An 18,941-nucleotide genomic window follows, 5' to 3' on the forward strand; every position below is an offset into this window, starting at 1 on the left:
CACTGAAGGGGAATGAGGAGAGAGGAGGAGAGTACTCCCAGCAGAAGGGGTCCATATGGCAATGTCTAATAGCAGAGGGAAAAAGCTGAGAAAAACTAAGTTATTAGCATTATTATTTAGGGGTAAAACCTTAATTATAGAAGAATATGTACTCTTATGTTTTGGTGTATGAGACCTCAGCAAACCATATAGGCATGAACCATTGACAACACAATAGTGGATAATGTATAAGAACTGTTCAAAGCCTTGGGTTTGAGTTCAAGTCTGACCAGTTGCCAGCTCTATGGCCTTTGGCAAAATATATCACCTCTTTAAGCCTTAATTATATCATCTGGAAAATAGAGATTATGATAATAATACAACTGCTTGCCCTACCTGTCTCATAGGATCAATGTAAGGGTATAATGTGACAGTGGACTTGAAGATGTTTTGCAAACTGCAAAGAACTTTAACAGGTACACTGTTACTAGCGTGTTGATAACAATTATTCACAGTACAATTCAACATTTTTAGAGAGACTCCTATTGAGACAAAGCAGCAAATACTAAATGCTCTACTTCTCATTTATTATTGTATGTAACTACACAGAGGTGAACTAAATGAACACACTAAATATGATGTACAACTATATACTAGAGAATACAATCTTCCTTCCCTACAGAAGTTGGAAGAGCAGCTAACAATTTACTCTCAGACAACAGTTTAACTTCTCTCTGAGAGATGCCTGGCAGAGAATGACCAAATGCAAAAATGCATACCTAGCACAAAATAGGAGCCTAAAGTTAGCCCAGTCACCACTCCCTCCTTCAACCTTTAACCAGCCCATTGGCATTTTGTGTGTGTGAGTGTGTGTGTTTAAAGATAAAAAGAGATGGCTAACAACTGAGCAGAATTCTCATTCAATTCTTAACATTTTATGGTAAACTCTATATGTTATCAGGAAATGAAAATTAAAACAATAATGAGGTACCACTACACACCCATTAGAATGGCTGAAATCTGGAACACTGATAATACCAAAGCTGGCAAGGATGTAGAGCAACAGGAACGCTCATACATTGCTGGTGGGAATGAAAAACGGTATAGCCACTTTGGAGGATGGCTCAGGGTTTTGTTTTGTTTTTTTACAAGACTAAACATACTCTTACCATACAATCCAGCAATTGCACTCCTTGGTATTTTCTCAAAGGAGTTGAAAACTTATTCCACATAAAAAACTATACAAAGATGCTTATAGCAACTTTATTCATAATTGCCAAAATTTGGACTCAAATGAAATGTCCTTCAATAGGTTAATGACAAACTGTGGTACATCCAGACAATGGAATATTATTCAGCACTAAAAAGGAATGAGCTATAAAGCCATGAGCAGACATGGAAGAACCTTAAATTCATATTACTAAATGAAAGAAGCCAATCTGAAAAGGCTATATATTGTATGATTCCATACAGTGGAATAGGTTCAGTTCAGGATCAGTTGCCCAGGATCCAAGAAGAATAAAATAGCTTTATTTTTCATTTAGGCCTGATGAGCAATGAGAATAGAACATGTGAAAATTTTTTAAGATCAAAAATATATAATAAAAACACACATTTTTTCATTTAAATTAAGTTTTAATTTGTTATACAAAGTATTATGGAAAGTCCAAATCTTTTTAAAAGACAAAGAGTTAATGACTTACACCAGCAGAAAATTTATAATCCTTATAACCTGACCTTAGCTTTCAGTCCACCTAAAAATTGCCTTGCTTTTGTTTAAAGGATGGCTCCAAAGAAATGGAGATTGATAATTCCCACAGCTGCTCTGATTCCATTCTCATTTTTAATATTATTTTTCAGACAGTTTAGTGAGTTTCAAGTGACTTATCCTCTCCTCTCCACTTAGAATGCTTTATAGAACAGGCTATACTGTCCTATGGTCTCAGTTAACAAACTGCAAGACTTTTTAAGACAAACAGCATGGAACAGACAGTTAGCAAGCTATATTTGGAGGAGTTGCTGCCTCCCACTCCTCCAATTTCCACAAGCTTGCTCTAGAACCCTTCACAAAATAACATCCTGATGCAAACTACAGATCAGGGACTTCTATTTTATCTCTAGGCCCACTTAACTCTGGACTTAAAACCCAGAGCAGATTCTGAAGGATGCAGAGGAGGATGCCCTGATGTGTCCCAGACTAATTCTCTCTGAATTGAGTGTATGATGCCTGTTGGCCAAACAATGCAATTCTGACATTTATTGTCATGTCTTTTGTTTGTCAAATAGTCTAACAATGTTCTATAGTTTCAGCTCTCAGATCTAAGAGTATAAAATTCTTATTTAAAATTGGGTATGAAAATCCAGTATTCTCACAATACACCTGCAAAATTCATAAACCCTGGAAAACACAGCTCAGAAAGCAGAAGATTTAAAAGTGTATGGAACTTTGTCTTAATAAAGATTCTGGTTTAAATAATTCTAATACTTTCCAAGCTTTGCTTCTAAAGGAATAACAATTTCTAACTTGTTTGGATATTTTATAAGTACATATATGTACTTGGACTATGACTAAGAAAAAGAATAGAAATAAATTTCAAAAAATTAAGAAAAACCCAGTAAAACTCTTACAATTAGCTTAAATCACAAACTAATCACATTTCTCTGAAGTAAAAGTTCATTAAGTTTATATTAAATTTAGATGGAAGTTATACATCAAATATTGTGCTCTATAATCAAAATCCCAGCTCACTGCATACAAACCAGACTATTGGATATTAAACACTGTTCCTTTAAACAACAACAAAAAAGATACTATTGATGATGAATTATGCTTTGATTTGACTTGGGCCCAAGCAAAGTATCTATTATATTTCCCTGAAAAGAAAAAAAGTCACACAATTAAAATGCAATAAAACACAAATTAAGAAGTAAAGTAGTCTTTAAAATGTCATTTAAAATTTATAAGCTAGTGATACACACATAAAGGGCATCCAATAAGATTATAAAATGAAACAAACCAAGGTAAGTTTAAATAATAACATTTACTTCCTAGTATGAACCTGCTCTTTCCTATGAGAGATTCTCTTAATGAAGTTTGAAAAACAATTTTATAAGGATTCAGTAAAGGGACAATTTTGGCAGCTCCTGTTTAGCTTTAATGCTTAAATCTCAGTTTTCTCATCTGTAAAATAACTTTTAGTCTTGATGCTATCTTAAGCTCTTTGTTGATCTGTAGTGTTTGATTTAGAGAGAGTAAAATGTCTGAATTTCTATGTGGATTTTGTATTTCATTTAATAATAATGATCTTTGTACTAAAAGGGTAAATGAAACCAAAGATGGGAGGTGAGTTTTCAAGAAAGACATAGTGAAAAGATGGGAATTGGAAGCAGAAGACTAGAGTTTTCTCTATCACATATAGGTGATCTTGAGGAAATCACTGATATCTGGGAATCTTAGTTTCTTGAATGCATAATGGAAATATTAACATCCACTTCCAAAAACTGTTGTAAGAGGTGAATGAGCTAATGTAGGTGAAAGTGTTTTATAAACTCTAAGGAGTTATAAACACCTTAGATAATACATAAGTCAGTTCCTGTCTTTTAACCTATACTATACACTTTGGTACTTCCCCATCCTTTAAGCTCTGACACATCAAATCAGTTGCTAAGTTGCTTCTCAAACCTACCTAAATCTAGTTCAGTCTCTCACTTGGGCAAACGTAGTAGATCATTACTGTAGTTTGTTCACAGTTGTATTCTTAGTGCCTAAAACAGACCCTGTCATATAGTGTATACTCAGTAAATATTTATTGAATGAACAGTCTATTTTTTCTGTCTTCAGTGTCTCTCAACATTAATGTGTGTGTGTGTATATATATATATATATACACACACACACACACACGTGTGTGTGTGTTTATATTTTTGACAATTTCACTTAACTTTTTGTTTTCCCTTTAATTTGGGAAAAAATGTACACTCAAAAGTACAGAGGAAAAGATGGCAAACATTTGTATACTGAAACATAAGAGTAGATATAGTATTTAGGAGTGATTCTCTACAGGCTGCCTCCAGAAAAGGAGTTCGTTTATGCCACTGAAATTAGCTTCTGCCAAGTGCTTAAGCCATAATTCTGTTCAATGCAAGACTTAGGCCCCCATCAACCAAACCCCATCACACCAGGAGAGGAGTTGGTGCTTCAACAAACAATAAATGTTAATGTGGTGGTAAATCCTGTCAACAGCTAGCTACATCACAAAGTTATAACTGCAAGGCTTGGACCCCAACCGCCTGTTCCTGTCAGGCATCAGGCTGATGTTACCCCTAACCATGAGCCCTGAGTCAGTAGGATAAGGCTAGAGCCAATATTCTGCCATGTACTATCACAATAATACTCTGACCCATGATCACATTGGGAGGGTCCAGAGTTTCAGAAATTATGTCACTTAAAACCTCCTCCACAGCCCAAGGATCAAAGTCCATCTCCTGCTGTGCAAGGCCACAGAAAGTGATGGGCAGTGAGAATACGAGTGGGTGTTGTGGTCCTAAAATTGCTATTGATCCTTTCTCCGTGGGTTTTCCTCAGTGAACCCTGCTCCAGTAAACTTTATGCATGGGCTGTCTGGTACTTTGCCTTTGTGAAACACATATTTACGCCAAATCAACAAACATCATCTTTGCCTTGAATATTTTCTAATAAAAGAAATAAAACTTTACTGATGAAATAAATTCTCTTTGTACCCTTCCCCAATCCTATTCTTCCCTCATCTTTCACTTTCCAGAGGCAGCCTTTATCATAAATTTGATGTACATCTTTCCTATATAGTGAAATCATATGACTTCCAAAATTTTGATTAACTCTTGGTTAAAATTAATGAAGAAATTGTAGGTCATAATGTTACTTGGTAAGACATCTTGATGGGAAATAATGGTTTGACATTAATTACTTTGAGACTTTAAATTACTTTTATGATTATAATTCTTCTCTGAAAAGCTAAGGAGGAAGTGTATCAGTTAAGCTTGTGGTTAAAAACCTGATTGATAATTTTTTGTTTAATCTCTCAGAAATATAACCCTGAACCTTTAAAATATAATGGCCAAAAAGAATGAAAAACTTATTTGTATTAGGAAATTGTATTTATACTAATGTATGGAATATATTTGTTAAAAGAAAATTTTGCTCAGCAGCACTGAAATCATTAATACACACACACACACACACACACACACACACACGTTTGTCGAAAACATTCAGACTCCCTGAGCTTAGCCATCTGCTTACAGAGCATACTGCTCAAAATAAAAGATGTCTCTAACTGATTCAAATCAAAACAAAAATGAAACATTTTTCTTTCACATTCCAGTCTATATTCTTTTCTTTTACTAACTATAAATATAACCAGTAAAGGACATAATTTTGATTTTTGTGTTTAAATAATATTACATAAATCATAACATATTGTATTTACCTTCCTGCAATTTGTTTTTGTCACTCAACACTGTGTTTTTTAAGGTTTATTCAAAATTTGTCATATTGACACACTGAAATATATATCATTTAAACTTCTGTATTGTAATCACTTATGTAATTATGCCATATTTTATTTATCCAGTCTCCCACTGATGATCATTTAGATTGTTTCCAATTTATCAATGTAGAAACAAGGCTGTTATGAACATTCTTTTCTCATTTGCATGTCTTTTAGACCACTACCAACAAATTAAACAAAGCCCTGGGAGATATACAGAATCCAAACAGATGTCATTTAAATATCTAGAACAATTATAGTCCTACCAGATAGGAAAACTGTAGTAATTTAGAATTAATGACACAGTCAATAAATGAACTGAAATGAATCAAGTAATGCAGCAACACATTCAGGGTTGCAGACTTCCATGAGAAGATGGAATATGCTGGTAATATATAACTAGACGTGAGGAGACACGCACGGGTTTTGGGACTATTCCATATGGAGGGCATTGACAAATCAACTGTAAAATAGGGCTCAGCCTGGCAGCCAAGGTAGTCTGCAAAATACCCTTAAACATCTACTGTCAATATGCATCGCAGCCAGTTGAGAAAATAATCTCCAAAGCTACTTGGAATGTTTCACTTGTTTCTTTATTGGGAAAACATATGTTTAGCCTGAGAAGAATAAAAGTTGTGTATAGAAATAATGTAGCAAATCAAACAGGTAATTTTAATATTTTTGTATTAAGGAATTTGTACATACTTGGAATGTTAAATATTCATTACATATAAAAGAATTTGTCATATTTGATTGTCTAACAAATAAATTTGTGATTCTAATTTTAATGTGTGATTAGATAATTGATTTTGACTTGTAATCATAGATGTAAATATTATAAATTTGTAAAGAGCATTGAAACATTTAGGAAAGTTTAAGATTCAGCATATTCAATATTTTAAATATATTAAATTAATAAAAATTCCTTAAGTATCTGAGATTTGTTTGCCCTAAGACAATTGAAGTACTTAAAAATCCAATATATTAAATCTATAAATGTAATTTAAAGAATTTAAAGAAATTTAATTGTTACAAAAACTCCCTTAAAAGTGGTATTAAAGTTTCCTAGACTTAAAATAATAAAATATATAATCTAAATGTAAGAGCTTAAGGTGAACTAAAGTTTTTTAAAAATTTTGTAACATATTTGAATGTGAATGTTTGAAATGAACCTAGACTGAGTAATCTTCTCTATGTCTAAAAGAAACATTAAAAAAAACTCACATTGCTACCTTATACATGTCTCCTGGTACACTTGTGCAAGAGAATCTCGACATATTCCCATGACCCTTGCATAAGAATTCCTAGTTCCCTACAACTCTGCTGATACTTGATATTGGCTAATATTTTAATTTTTGTAAATCTGATCAATATGAACTGGTATCTTGTATAATTTTAATTGCACATCCCCTCATTATTAGTGAGAATGATTATTGCTTCACAAGTTTATTTGATAATCTAGTTTCCTCTACCCTGAGTTAATATTTTATACGTTGCCTATTTTAAAAATTGAGTTGTTCTTATTGTTTTGTAGGAGTTCTTTATACATTTTGGATATAAAATGTCTTTTATATATCTTGGAATTCCTTCTTCCAATCTGTTTCTTTTAACTTGGCATAAGGAATCCTGAACAGAAAATGTTAATTTTGACATAATAATCATACAAAGAATAATTGAGATTTATTGAGAGCTTACTATGTGCCAGCAACAGTTCTAACCACTTTGCACATATTCACTCAATCTTTCTAACAACCTTTGATTCTGGTACCAATATTATACCCATTTTACAAATAAAGAAAAAGGAGGGCTTCCCTGGTGGCGCAGTGGTTGAGAGTCCGCCTGCCGATGCAGGGGACACGGGTTCGTGCCCCAGTCCGGGAAGATCCCACATGCCGCGGAGCGGCTGGGCCCGTGAGCCATGGCTGCTGGGCCTGCGCGTCCAGAGTCTGTGCTCCGCAACGGGAGAGGCCACAACAATGAGAGGCCCACGTACCACAAAAAAAAAAAAAGAAAGAAAAAAGAAGAAAAAGGAAAAAATTGAAAAAATTAGGGGATTTGGGGTGGTCATTTAAAAAAAAATCTATCCTTGACCTTAAATGTATTATCCTACATTTTCTTCTAGGAGTTCGTTTACTTTTCACAGTCTTCAATCAATTTGGAGTTCACCATTGTACAAAATGTGAGATGGGGATCTAATGTTTCCCCCCCCATGTCACTTCTAGAATTGTAAACATTAAATGGCTTTCCATAATCTATAGAATAAAGTTCAAATTCCTCATGATGGCAGTCATACATTTTCTGGTCCCAGATGGCACAACTGGCCCTTTTCTTGCTTTTATCTCAAGCAATCTCTTTACCAGTCAAAAAAATCTACTCACCATTTCCACATGAAAAGTGCCATGAACCTTTTCAATTCCATATCTTTGCTTAAACCTTTCACTCAGTCTGGAATAACAATTCTACTCTCTTGTCTACAAGAGAAAATCCTAATCCTCCAAAACACAGTTGAAATTTAATCTCCTGTGCGAAAGCCTTCTCCATAGCATTCTTATTTTTTCCTTTTCTTCTTCCTATTCTCCTTTCAAAAGTCAACTGTTGTCCTGCTCTGTGCTCCTATAGGAGTTTATTTTGTTCTTTATGACTTGATTATGTTTCTTAAGCATATGTTGCTTCTTTCTTAGAAACTATATTCATTTTGTTTATAGGTTTGTTCATTCACACATCTATTCAACATTTGCTGAATGCCTATTATGTGCTAGCACTATGCTAGACACTTGAACATACAATTTTCAAGCAGCTCAACCAGTAAGAAAGACATGTATACAAAATATTATAATTTATATTGATAAATTGTTGTAGTACTTGATAGGTCCTGCAGAAAAATATATGTGATAAAAAGAATCAACATGCTAATGCTTATAGATTCCCTTCTACCAGTACACCAACACATACTAAGAAAAATTTTGAAACAATTCAAGTCTCCCTCCCCACTGCCCCAAGTTCAGAGTTTGTGGACAAGTTCTTAGAGCTCTTTTGGGATAGAACTGAAAGAATTACAGAGACAAAAAGGGATAGGTTTAGGCCTTGAAGCTATATTTAGGGTTTGAGAGATATGGACAGAAGAAGAAAAAGGAGTACTATGAACTATATATTTGGATCCATTTTAATGTTTCTTTGAGAGACTTAAATAAAAAATAGAATTCTCTTTTAATTTCTTTTGGTTGTTGAGCTGTGTATCTTAAACAAGTTCCACTGTGACCACAAACATCCCCATCCTCTTAAAATATCTTGCATTCAATGAATGTGCGAGAAATTGAAAATATTAAAATGTTTTATATGGAAAAAATAAGCCATTAGGGTTGCACATCTCAGAGCAGACTAAAATTGTTATGTAAGGAGATCAATGTATTTTTTAAATTACTTTGTGTAGTGTAATGATTTGTAAAATGGATAAGTAAAAGACTAAAATTCATTCATGATTGTACCCCTAAAAATAATGCTTCTAATATGTTGAATTTTTCTCTAGTTTTTCAATGCATATTTATTCAAAAACATCTATTGACTAACTACTACAAGCCAGGCACTGTACTAGGCCACAGGGATATAGCCCAGAGCAAAAGAGACAAAATTCACTGTTTATGTGGCACTTATAATCTAGCTGTGGAAGACTAGCAATTAACAAAATAAATCAATAAAGAATATGGTATATACCAAGTAAGTGTTACTACGAAAAATAAGTTATGGAAGAGTATTGAATAGGGAGTGTGGGCAAGAGTGGAGGTTGCAATTTTAAATAAGGTGGCCAGTGAAGACTTCACTAAGAAAGTGACATTTGAGCAAAGACTTGCAGTGGGTAGAGGAACAAACTGTGTGGATTTTAGGGAGAGGGAATAACAAATACAAAGTCCCAAGCAAGCTAGTATGTATGTAGGTAGGTATTCTCTGTTTGTTTGCTTGCTTGTTTGTTTGTTTAACACTTATAGTCCATATGGTTGGAGTAGAACTGCACCTCCGACATGTGCCCCAAATCTAATCAGCACATCTGACATTCCTGGTCATATTTCCCTCTGGTTGGATATTTAGATAGTTTCCTTTTTCTTTTTCTCTTTTTTTCTTTCCTTTTGTTTCTTTTTCTTTTTTCCTCATCCTATCACAAAGTATGCTATAACTAATTTCTTTGATTGCCTTTATGAATATTTCTGTAGGACAGAGTCCCTAAAGTGGACAATTCTGGTTCAGATTGCCAAATTGCTTCCAAAGAAGTTATACCAATTTCTATTTCAACCATCAGTATGGGAGAGGACTTATCTTATCAAATGTTTGCCAGGAATAAGTAGTCCAATTTAAAAAAACTTTGTTAATTTGATATATGAGAATGGTATCACATTTTAATTTAACAATTTTTTATTAGTGAGGTTAAATTTTAAAATATATTTACTAGCCACTTTTTGTGAATGAACTGTTCCTGACCATTACTCATGCTTCTATTGGAGTCTTAATGCTTTTTCTCATTGATTTGTACATATTTTTAATATTTTTAATATTTTTAACATGTTGATATATTCATGATAATAATTGCCAGATTACTCCTTAAAATAGAAATTTAAACATAAACAGAAAAAATTGAAAAGCCGTCTTGAAAATAATGGGCATCTATATGGTATATATACAATGGAATATTACTCAGCCATAAAAAATAAAATTTTGCCATTTGCAGCAACATGGATGGACCTGGAGGGTGTTATGCTTAGTGAAGTAAGTCAGAGAAAAATAAACACTATATGTTTTCACACATATGTGGAATCTAAAAAATAAAACAAATGAATGAATGTAACAAAACAGAAAACTGACTCATAGATACAGAGAAAAAATTAGTGGTTACCAGTGGGGAGAGGGGAGGGGAAAGGAGCAGACAAGAGAAGGGGATTAAGGAGGTACAAATTACCAGGTATAAAATAAATAAGATACAAGTATGTAATGTACAACACAGGATATATACCCAATATTTTATAATAACTTTAAGTATACTCTATAAAAATATCAAATCACTATGTTGTACACCTGAAACTAATATAACATTGTAAATCAGCTATACTTCAATTAAAAAATTTTTTAAACAATAAATAAGTAAATATATAATTACATAAATAATTCTTAAAATAATGGGCATCTAGTAATACGGATTTGCTTGTCAAAGTTTTACAACAAAGTTTTGATATTTGAAAATCAGAGTAAGGGAAGAGGATAATGCTAAACCAACAGAAACAAATGCCAATTTCAGGAACACTGGATAATATCTAAAAATATTTCTTGTAATAGTCTTTGAATATTTGCAGTAAGCAGTCCCAACCATATACTAGGGACAATTTTAAGTTCTTTCATATAATATTTATAATTATTCTGCCCAACAACATTATTTAACTTTACAGATAGAGAATGTGAGACTCAAAGAAAATAAGCCTAGTAGGGGCCACGCCTACTAGGTAGCAACTCTTGGGATTTACATTCTTTCCATTGAACCACATTTAACATACGTTTAAGAAATGTTAATCTCTTCCATGACACAAAATTACAACTTGAATAAAATCATAGAATGACATAAATTTTGACTTTTGAGTCTTACCCGGTTAGAGTCCAAAGCAGTGGGCATATTTCTTAATTCATACACAGCAACTTGTCCATCACTGTCTCCCACCAGAAGGCAATCTGTTTGCTTAGTGAAGAGAACAGTTGTGAACTTAATTCCAGGTTTAGCAACATTCACAATCAGAGGGTCCAAACTGTAACGAAATATTTTATTTGTAAATTTAGTTGTTGTTACTCTGTTCTTTATATATACAGACTAAGAAAAATCTGAGATATTTGTGATTTCATGTAACAAAAACCAAAAGCTTCTTTATGTGTTTCCAAAAGCAAAATAATTGCTTCTCACTCTTTATTCAATCAAAACTTTCATTTTATCAATAAACTAATTTCAACCAAATAAATTAAAGCAGTTCACAATTAAGATGTGAACTCATAATTTAAACTCCCATGATGAGTAATTTTATGCATTAACTTGGCCAAACACCAGTCTACACGTTGCTGTGAAGGTATCTTCTTTTTTTTTTTTTAGATATGATTAACTTAAATCAGTAGAATTTGAATAAAGCAGATTACCCTCCGTAAAGTGAGTTGTCCTCATCCAATCTATTGAAAGCCTTAAAAGAAAAGACTGAGGTCCCTGAAGTAGAATAAAATTCTGCCTCCAGACTGCCTTTGTACTCAAGACTGCAACATGGACTCCTCTGATGGAAATTCCAGGTTGCCAGCCTGTCATGCCGGCTTGGGACTTGCCAGGTCCCACGATCATGTGAGCCAGTATTTTTAAATCTCTCTCTCTCTCTCTTTATTTGTTTAGTTTCTCTGAAGATCCCTAATACAACTCCTTAAATAATAAATGTCTCTTAACAGAAGGATGTTTTGATCCAAATGAACCCCTGGAACATAAGTGAATCTCGGGCTTCCCTGGTGGCGCAGTGGTTTAGAATCCGCCTGCCTATGCAGGGGACATGGGCTTGAGCCCTGGTCCGGGAAGACCCCACATCCCTGTGGAGCAACTAAGCCTGTGCACCACAACTACTGAGCCTGTACTCTAGAGCCCATGAGCCACAACTACCGAGCCTGCGTGCCACAACTACTGAAGCCCGTGTGCCTAGAGCCCGTGTTCCACAAGAAGAAAAGCCATGGCAATAAGAAGCCCATACATCACAACGAAGAGTAGCCCCCGCTCACGGCAACTAAAGAAAGCCCGCAGGCAGCAACGAAGACCCAACGCAGCCAAAAATAAAATAAAATAAATCAATTTATTTAAAAAAATTAAAAATTAAATTAAAAAATAAATGAATCTGAACAAGATTGAAAACCTTGTTCAAAGGTTCTCTGAACAAGAACCTTTGCTACTCTTGGTTATCCAAAGCAATTCATTGACACCCTTATAAAATAACAGCAGCAGTCACTTGCATACTTCTGAAGAAGTGTTGCCCTGGGAACTACAATTTTACTAGAAAAAATAAAATCAGAGGTAGGATCATTTAAGTAGCCACTTTCTACCTTAGTCATCTCATACACAAAAATAAATTGCTTTGTGTTGTAATCCTTGATTTTTGGGTCAAACTGTTTTATAGAACAAGCCATGATGAAATTTTCCAGTTACTAAATTACTAATCTCTAGGAAAAAATTTGCAATTAATAATAAACCCATTGAATTTTATTTCATTTATTTTAAACAAGAATGTATTCCCATGCTTCATCTGATAATAACTTGCCTAAAGACCTCCAATATTTTCCAATATTGAAATATTGATTGAATAAGTATTACAGAACCATTAAATACTTTATTCCAGCATTGTATAAACTTTCATATTAAAAAGGATAGATGGCCTAGATGGCACTCTCATAACTTTGGTGTAACACTTAAAATAAAAAATTTTAATTAAATGCATGCCCTTCAAATATGTTTTAAAGCAAGGTAAGAGAGTAAGTAAATATTATAAAAAATACTTATTTTGCTCCTTTTCTTTATCTTATTATAGAAAGCCTTTAGTTAATTAGACACAATTAGAACAGTGCCTCTCTGCATTTTTCCATAAACGAGGCAATAACAGAGAATTCAAGCTAGTTATGATATCCTATATCAGCCTGTAAAAGTTTATGGAGATGGAGTAAGGTAACCTATTTTCATTCAAATATTTTTCATTCAAATATTTTTAAAATGACATATGGTATAAGTAATTAACATTAATATATTATTCTATTTTAGAATATGGTAATTTCAAGAATTATCTGGGTGTTTTAAATGTGCTCTGAAATGTTGGCATGTTATTTCAGTGTTTCCATTTAAATTGCTCTTGTAATATTTTTGCACAAAAAGGACTAAGAAAGACTATTTTGGTTGAAGAAAATGAAAAACTAATTTGGTTGTATTTTAATGTCTTCTGTGGAAACACTGGGGATGAATTTTGTTGGTATAGTTATTAATTCAGGATATTTGAAACAGTATTGAACAGCTGACAAGAATTAAGCAAACATGGATATTGAAAAGTTAAAATACCTTCTTTCCACGTGAATGTTTTGCAAACTTTTTCCCCATGTCATAATTTTACACTACATTCCTTGATTTTCTTAAATAAAATAATACTTTGCAGGTTCAAAAATATATTTATTATCCTGGCATATCTCTTTATTCACAAAGGACTCTCACAGTGTAAACTATTACTTGTTTTAAAGTAACTACAGTTCTCTCTAACCAATGTCAATACTATCAGGTATCATTTAGATTGAACTGCTTCTATTAGAAATAACTCCAAGAAAAATATTAACACTTACGTGCTGATGTGAAGGTCCCAAATCTCCACTCTGCTCTCGTTTGCAGCTGCAAATATATAGGATGATTTTGGAGACCAGGCAACATCATAAACAACATAAGTAGTTGGATAAAAACTCAAAAATGGCTTAAGATTCTCATGTTGCCATATAATAATGCCCCAATCTGCAGAACAGCTTAAGAATACATCATGACAAAATGGATTCCATGCTATTTTATACACTGGACCCTGAAATTAGAAAAATAAATTAAAATACATAGGTAAGTAGGATTTAACCTCTTATACTTTAAATTTGACCAACAAATTAAAAATGCTCAGATTTCTAAAAGCTTATACACCATGTAATTATTGTGTGGGTATTATTTTAGCTGAGAGTAAGGCCATAAATTGAATCTCTTCCCTAAATTATGCCATTCAGAAACATAAAAATATAGTTGCTACAATACTCACTAAATATTAATACATATTATACTACTTTTAAAAATATAAGTAATGTTAAGGAAAATAAACAGAAATAAGGGAGAAAATGAAGAAAACATAGTTGGAACAATCATAAAAAAATTTAGAGAATAGGTATATGCCAGAGACAATTTTACTCTGGGATCAGCATGTCAACATAAGCAAAGTCTTTTAGAAACAAATAAAAATTGTGGCTTCCGCAACTGGCAAGAAGAAATCAAGGATACCTAGAAGCCAAATTAAATGACCCCCATATTATTGGTGTTTTCTGTATAAGAAAGCATTTAATTCAAGCTGGTATTTTTAACTCTGAAGTTGTAAATTATTGCATTAAAAATGCTGTGCCTAATGATACTATTTTTTCAGAAATATTACAAGATAAAATTTTCCATACCTACTATAATTAAACTAACCTTGTGTCCTCTGTAGGTATCTAGATATTGCTCATTATATGAACAAGAACATTTGTGAATATAACCTTCTTCAGTGCCAGCCAAATAGATATTTGTGTCCTATAACACAAAAATATCAAAATGCATTTGCTTGTGATATATTAGTAAATGTGTTAAATAGAAGATTAGATGATTCAAGATCTCTTAGAGACAATTCAAGAACCAAACTAGAAATACTATCTAGAAGACAGTTGATTGTTGCCTTTTTCTTTCTATCATGACTTTACAATAATTAAATTACCTTGAAGGACTACTGTGCAAAGAAAATATAGATGTTTTTCTTTTCTGGAATAAAGGGTAGAACTTTGTATCCTGTCTAGAAATTACATGAACAAACACTGGCTTAAAATGAGGAAGAAACTTTCTAACATTTAGAGCTACCTGATAATGGAACTAACAATCCAGGGAAATAGTAAGTGTTCTTGCATTAGAAGAGAAGACAAATGACTTAACAATAACTATTTATGTACATAATGCTGAAGAAATTATTCTTGCTGGGAATGAGAGATTGAACTAGATGGAGTCGCAGACATCTTTTAACTGTAAATGTATGTACCAAATAGGGATTTAAAATGTATTTTCTACAATGAAGTCATAATCAAAAAGTCTGAAAGTCAGTGCTCTAAATCCTGACTATGTAGAGTCAGCCTCACCTGGGAGCATTGTGCAGTTGCAGAATTTCAGGACCTGTCCCAGACCTACTGAATCAGAATCACATTTTAACAAGATTCCCAAGTAATTTGTAAGTACATTTAAATATGAGACCCACTGCTTAGCATACACCAGAACTTAAGAATACAATTACTAGGTTATGGGGTATATCTAGTATAAATTACACAATAAAGTATATTGTTTTTCCCAAAGTAGTATTACTGGTTTACATTCAGCAATATATAAAATTTCCCTTTGACACACATTCTCTTCAATAGTTGGTTACATCAGAAATCTTAAATTTTGCCATTCTATTAGGTGTAAAATTATACCTAATGGTTTTAAGTTCCATTTATATGGATATTAATAAGGTTGAGCATATTTTTATGAATAAAGAAAAAAGAATGAAAAGAACTGAAAACAGTCTCAGAGACCTCTGGGACAACATTAAACGCACCAACATTCGAATTATAGGGCTCCCAGAAGAAGAAGAGAAAAAGAAAGGGATTGAAAAAATATTTGAAGAGATTATACTTGAAAACTTCCCTAATACAGGAAAGGAAATAGTTAATCAAGTCCAGGAATCAAAGAGAGTCCCATACAGGATAAATCCAAGGAGAAACAAGCCAAGACACATATTAGTCAAACTATCAAAAATTAAATACAAAGAAAAAATATTAAAAGCAGCAAGGGAAAAACAGCGAATAACATACAAGGGAATCCCCATAAGGTTAAGAGCTGATCTTTCAGCAGAAACTCTGCAAGCCAGAAGGGAGTGGCAGGACATATTTAAAGTGATGAAGAGGAAAAACCTACACCCAAGATTACTCTAGCCAGCAAGGATCTCACTCAGATTTGAAGGAGAAATTAAAAGCTTTACAGACAAGCAAAAGCTAAGAGAATTCAGCACTACCAAACGAGCTTCACAACAAATGCTAAAGGAACTTCTCTAGGCAGGAAACACAAGGAAAAAACTTACAGTAACAGACCCAAAACAATTAAGAAAATGGTAATAGGAACATACAGATTGATAACTACCTTACATGTAAATGGATTAAATGCTCCAACCAAAAAATATAGGCTGGCTGAATGGATACAAAAACAAGAACCATATATATGTTGTCTAAAAGAGACCCACTTGAGACCTAGGGCCACATACAGACTGAAAGTGAGGGGATAGAAAAAGATATTTCATGCAAATGGAAATCAAAAGAAAGCTGGAGTAGCAATTCTCATATCAGACAAAATAGACTTCAAAATAGAGACTATTACAAGAGACAAAGAAGGACACTATGTAATGATCAAGGGATCAATCCAAGAAGAAGATATAACAATTGTAAATATTTATGCACCCAACATAGGAGCACCTCAACACATAAGGCAGATTCTAACAGCCATAAAAGGGGAAATCGACAGTGACACAATCATAGTAGGGGACATTAACACCCCACTTTCACCAATGGACAGATCATCCAAAATGAAAATAAATAAGGAAACACAAGCTTTATATGATACATTAACCAAGATGGACTTAATTGATATTTATAGGACATTCCATCCAAGAAAACAGAATACACTTTCTTCTCAAGTGGTAATTCTCCAGGATAGATCATATCTTGGGACACAAATCAAACGTTGGAAAATTTAAGAAAATTGAGATCGTATCAAGCATCTTTTCCAACTGCAGCGCTATGAGACTGGATATCAATTACAGGAAAAATTCTGTAAAAAATACAAAAATATGGAGGCTAAACAATACACTACAAAATAACCAAGAGATCACTTAAAAACTTTAAGAGGAAATCAAAAATTACCTATAAACAAATGACAATGAAAACACGATGACCCAAAACCTATGGGATGCAGCAAAAGCAGTTCTAAGAGGGAAGTTTATAGCTGTACAATCTTATCTCAAGAAACAAGAAACAACTCAAATAAACAACCTAAACTTACACCTAAAGCAATTAGAGAAAGAAGAACAAAAAAAAAACCAAAGTTAGCAGAAGGAAAGGAATCATAAAGATCAGATCAGAAATAAATGAAAAAGAAATGAAGGAAACAATAGCACAGATCAATGAAACTAAATGCTGGTTCCTTGAGAAGATAAACAAGACTGATAAACCATTAGCCAGACACATCAAGAAAAAAAGGAAGACCCAAATAAATAGAATTAGAAATTTAAAAGAAGTAACAACTGACACTGCAGAAATACAAAGGATCATGAGAAATTGCTACAAGCAACTATATGCCAATAAAATGGACAACCTGGAAGAAATGGACAAATTTCTAGAAAAGCACAAGCTTCTGAGACTGAACCAGGAAGAAATAGAAAATATAAAGAGATCAATCACAAGCACTGAAATTGAGACTTTGATTAAAAACCTTCCAACAAACAGAAGCCCAGGACCAGATGGCTTCATGGGAGAATTCTATCAAACATTTAGAGAAGAGCTAACACCTATTCTTCTCAAACTCTTCCAAAATATAGCAGAGGGAGGAAAACACTCAAACTCATTGTACAAGGCCAATATCACACTGATACCAAAACCAGACAAAGATGTCACAAAGAAAGAAAGCTACAGGCCAATATCACTGATGCAAAAATCCTCAATAAAATACTAGCAAACAGAATCCAACAGCACATTAAAAGGATCATACACCATGATCAAGTGGGGTTTATCCCAGGAATGCAAGGATTCTTCAATATATGCAAATCAATCAACATGATACACCATATTAACAAATTGAAGCAGAAAAACTATATGATCATCTCAATAGATGCAGAAAAAGCTTTTGACAAAATTCAATACCCATTTATGATAAAAACCCTCCAGAAAGTAGGCATAGAGGGAACTTACCTCAACATAATAAAGGCCATAAATGACAAACCCACAGCTAACATCATCCTCAACGGTGAAAAACTGAAACGATTTCCACTAGGATCAGGAACAAGACAAGGTTGCCCACTATCACCACTATTATTGAACATAGGTTTGGAAGTTTTAGCCACAGCAATCAGAGAAAGAAAAGAAATAAAAGGAATCCAAATTGGAAAAGAAGAAGTAAAGCTGTCACTGTTTGCAGATGACATGATACTATACATAGAGAATCCTAAAGATGCTACCAGAAAACTACTAGAGCTAATCAATGAATTTGGTAAAGTAGCAGGATACAAAATTAATGCACAGAAATCTCTTGCATTCCTATACACTAATGGTGAAAAATCTGAAAGTGAAATTAGGAAAACACTTCCACTTACCATTGCAACACAAAGAGTAAAATATCTAGGAATAAACCTACCTAAGGAGACAAAAGATCTATATGCAGACAATTATAACACACTGATGAAAGAAATTAAAGATGATACAAATAGATGGAGAGATATACCATGTTCCTGGATTGGAAGAATCAACATTGTGAAAATGACTATACTACCCAAAGCAATCTACAGATTCAATGCAATCCCTATCAAACTACCAATGGCATTTTTCATAGAACTAGAACAG

General features: G+C 33.3%; 1 protein-coding gene across 1 annotated transcript in view; it reads right to left on the reverse strand.

Moving 5' to 3' along the window:
• Window positions 1-2,547: 2,547 nt before the first annotated feature.
• DNAI4 (dynein axonemal intermediate chain 4) overlaps window positions 2,548-18,941 on the reverse strand; it is a gene marked incomplete at its 5' end in the record, with an annotated part of 112,281 nt that continues 95,887 nt past the window's right edge. The window contains 4 exon segments of the mRNA XM_082611935.1: window positions 2,548-2,853; window positions 11,131-11,287; window positions 13,875-14,101; window positions 14,746-14,844. Of these exon segments, the coding sequence (XP_082468061.1) occupies window positions 2,791-2,853; window positions 11,131-11,287; window positions 13,875-14,101; window positions 14,746-14,844 (546 nt within the window). The 3' untranslated portion in view covers window positions 2,548-2,790.

Source organism: Mesoplodon mirus, assembly GCF_964341445.2.
Source record: "Mesoplodon mirus genome assembly, chromosome: 3".
Taxonomy (NCBI): domain Eukaryota; kingdom Metazoa; phylum Chordata; class Mammalia; order Artiodactyla; family Ziphiidae; genus Mesoplodon; species Mesoplodon mirus.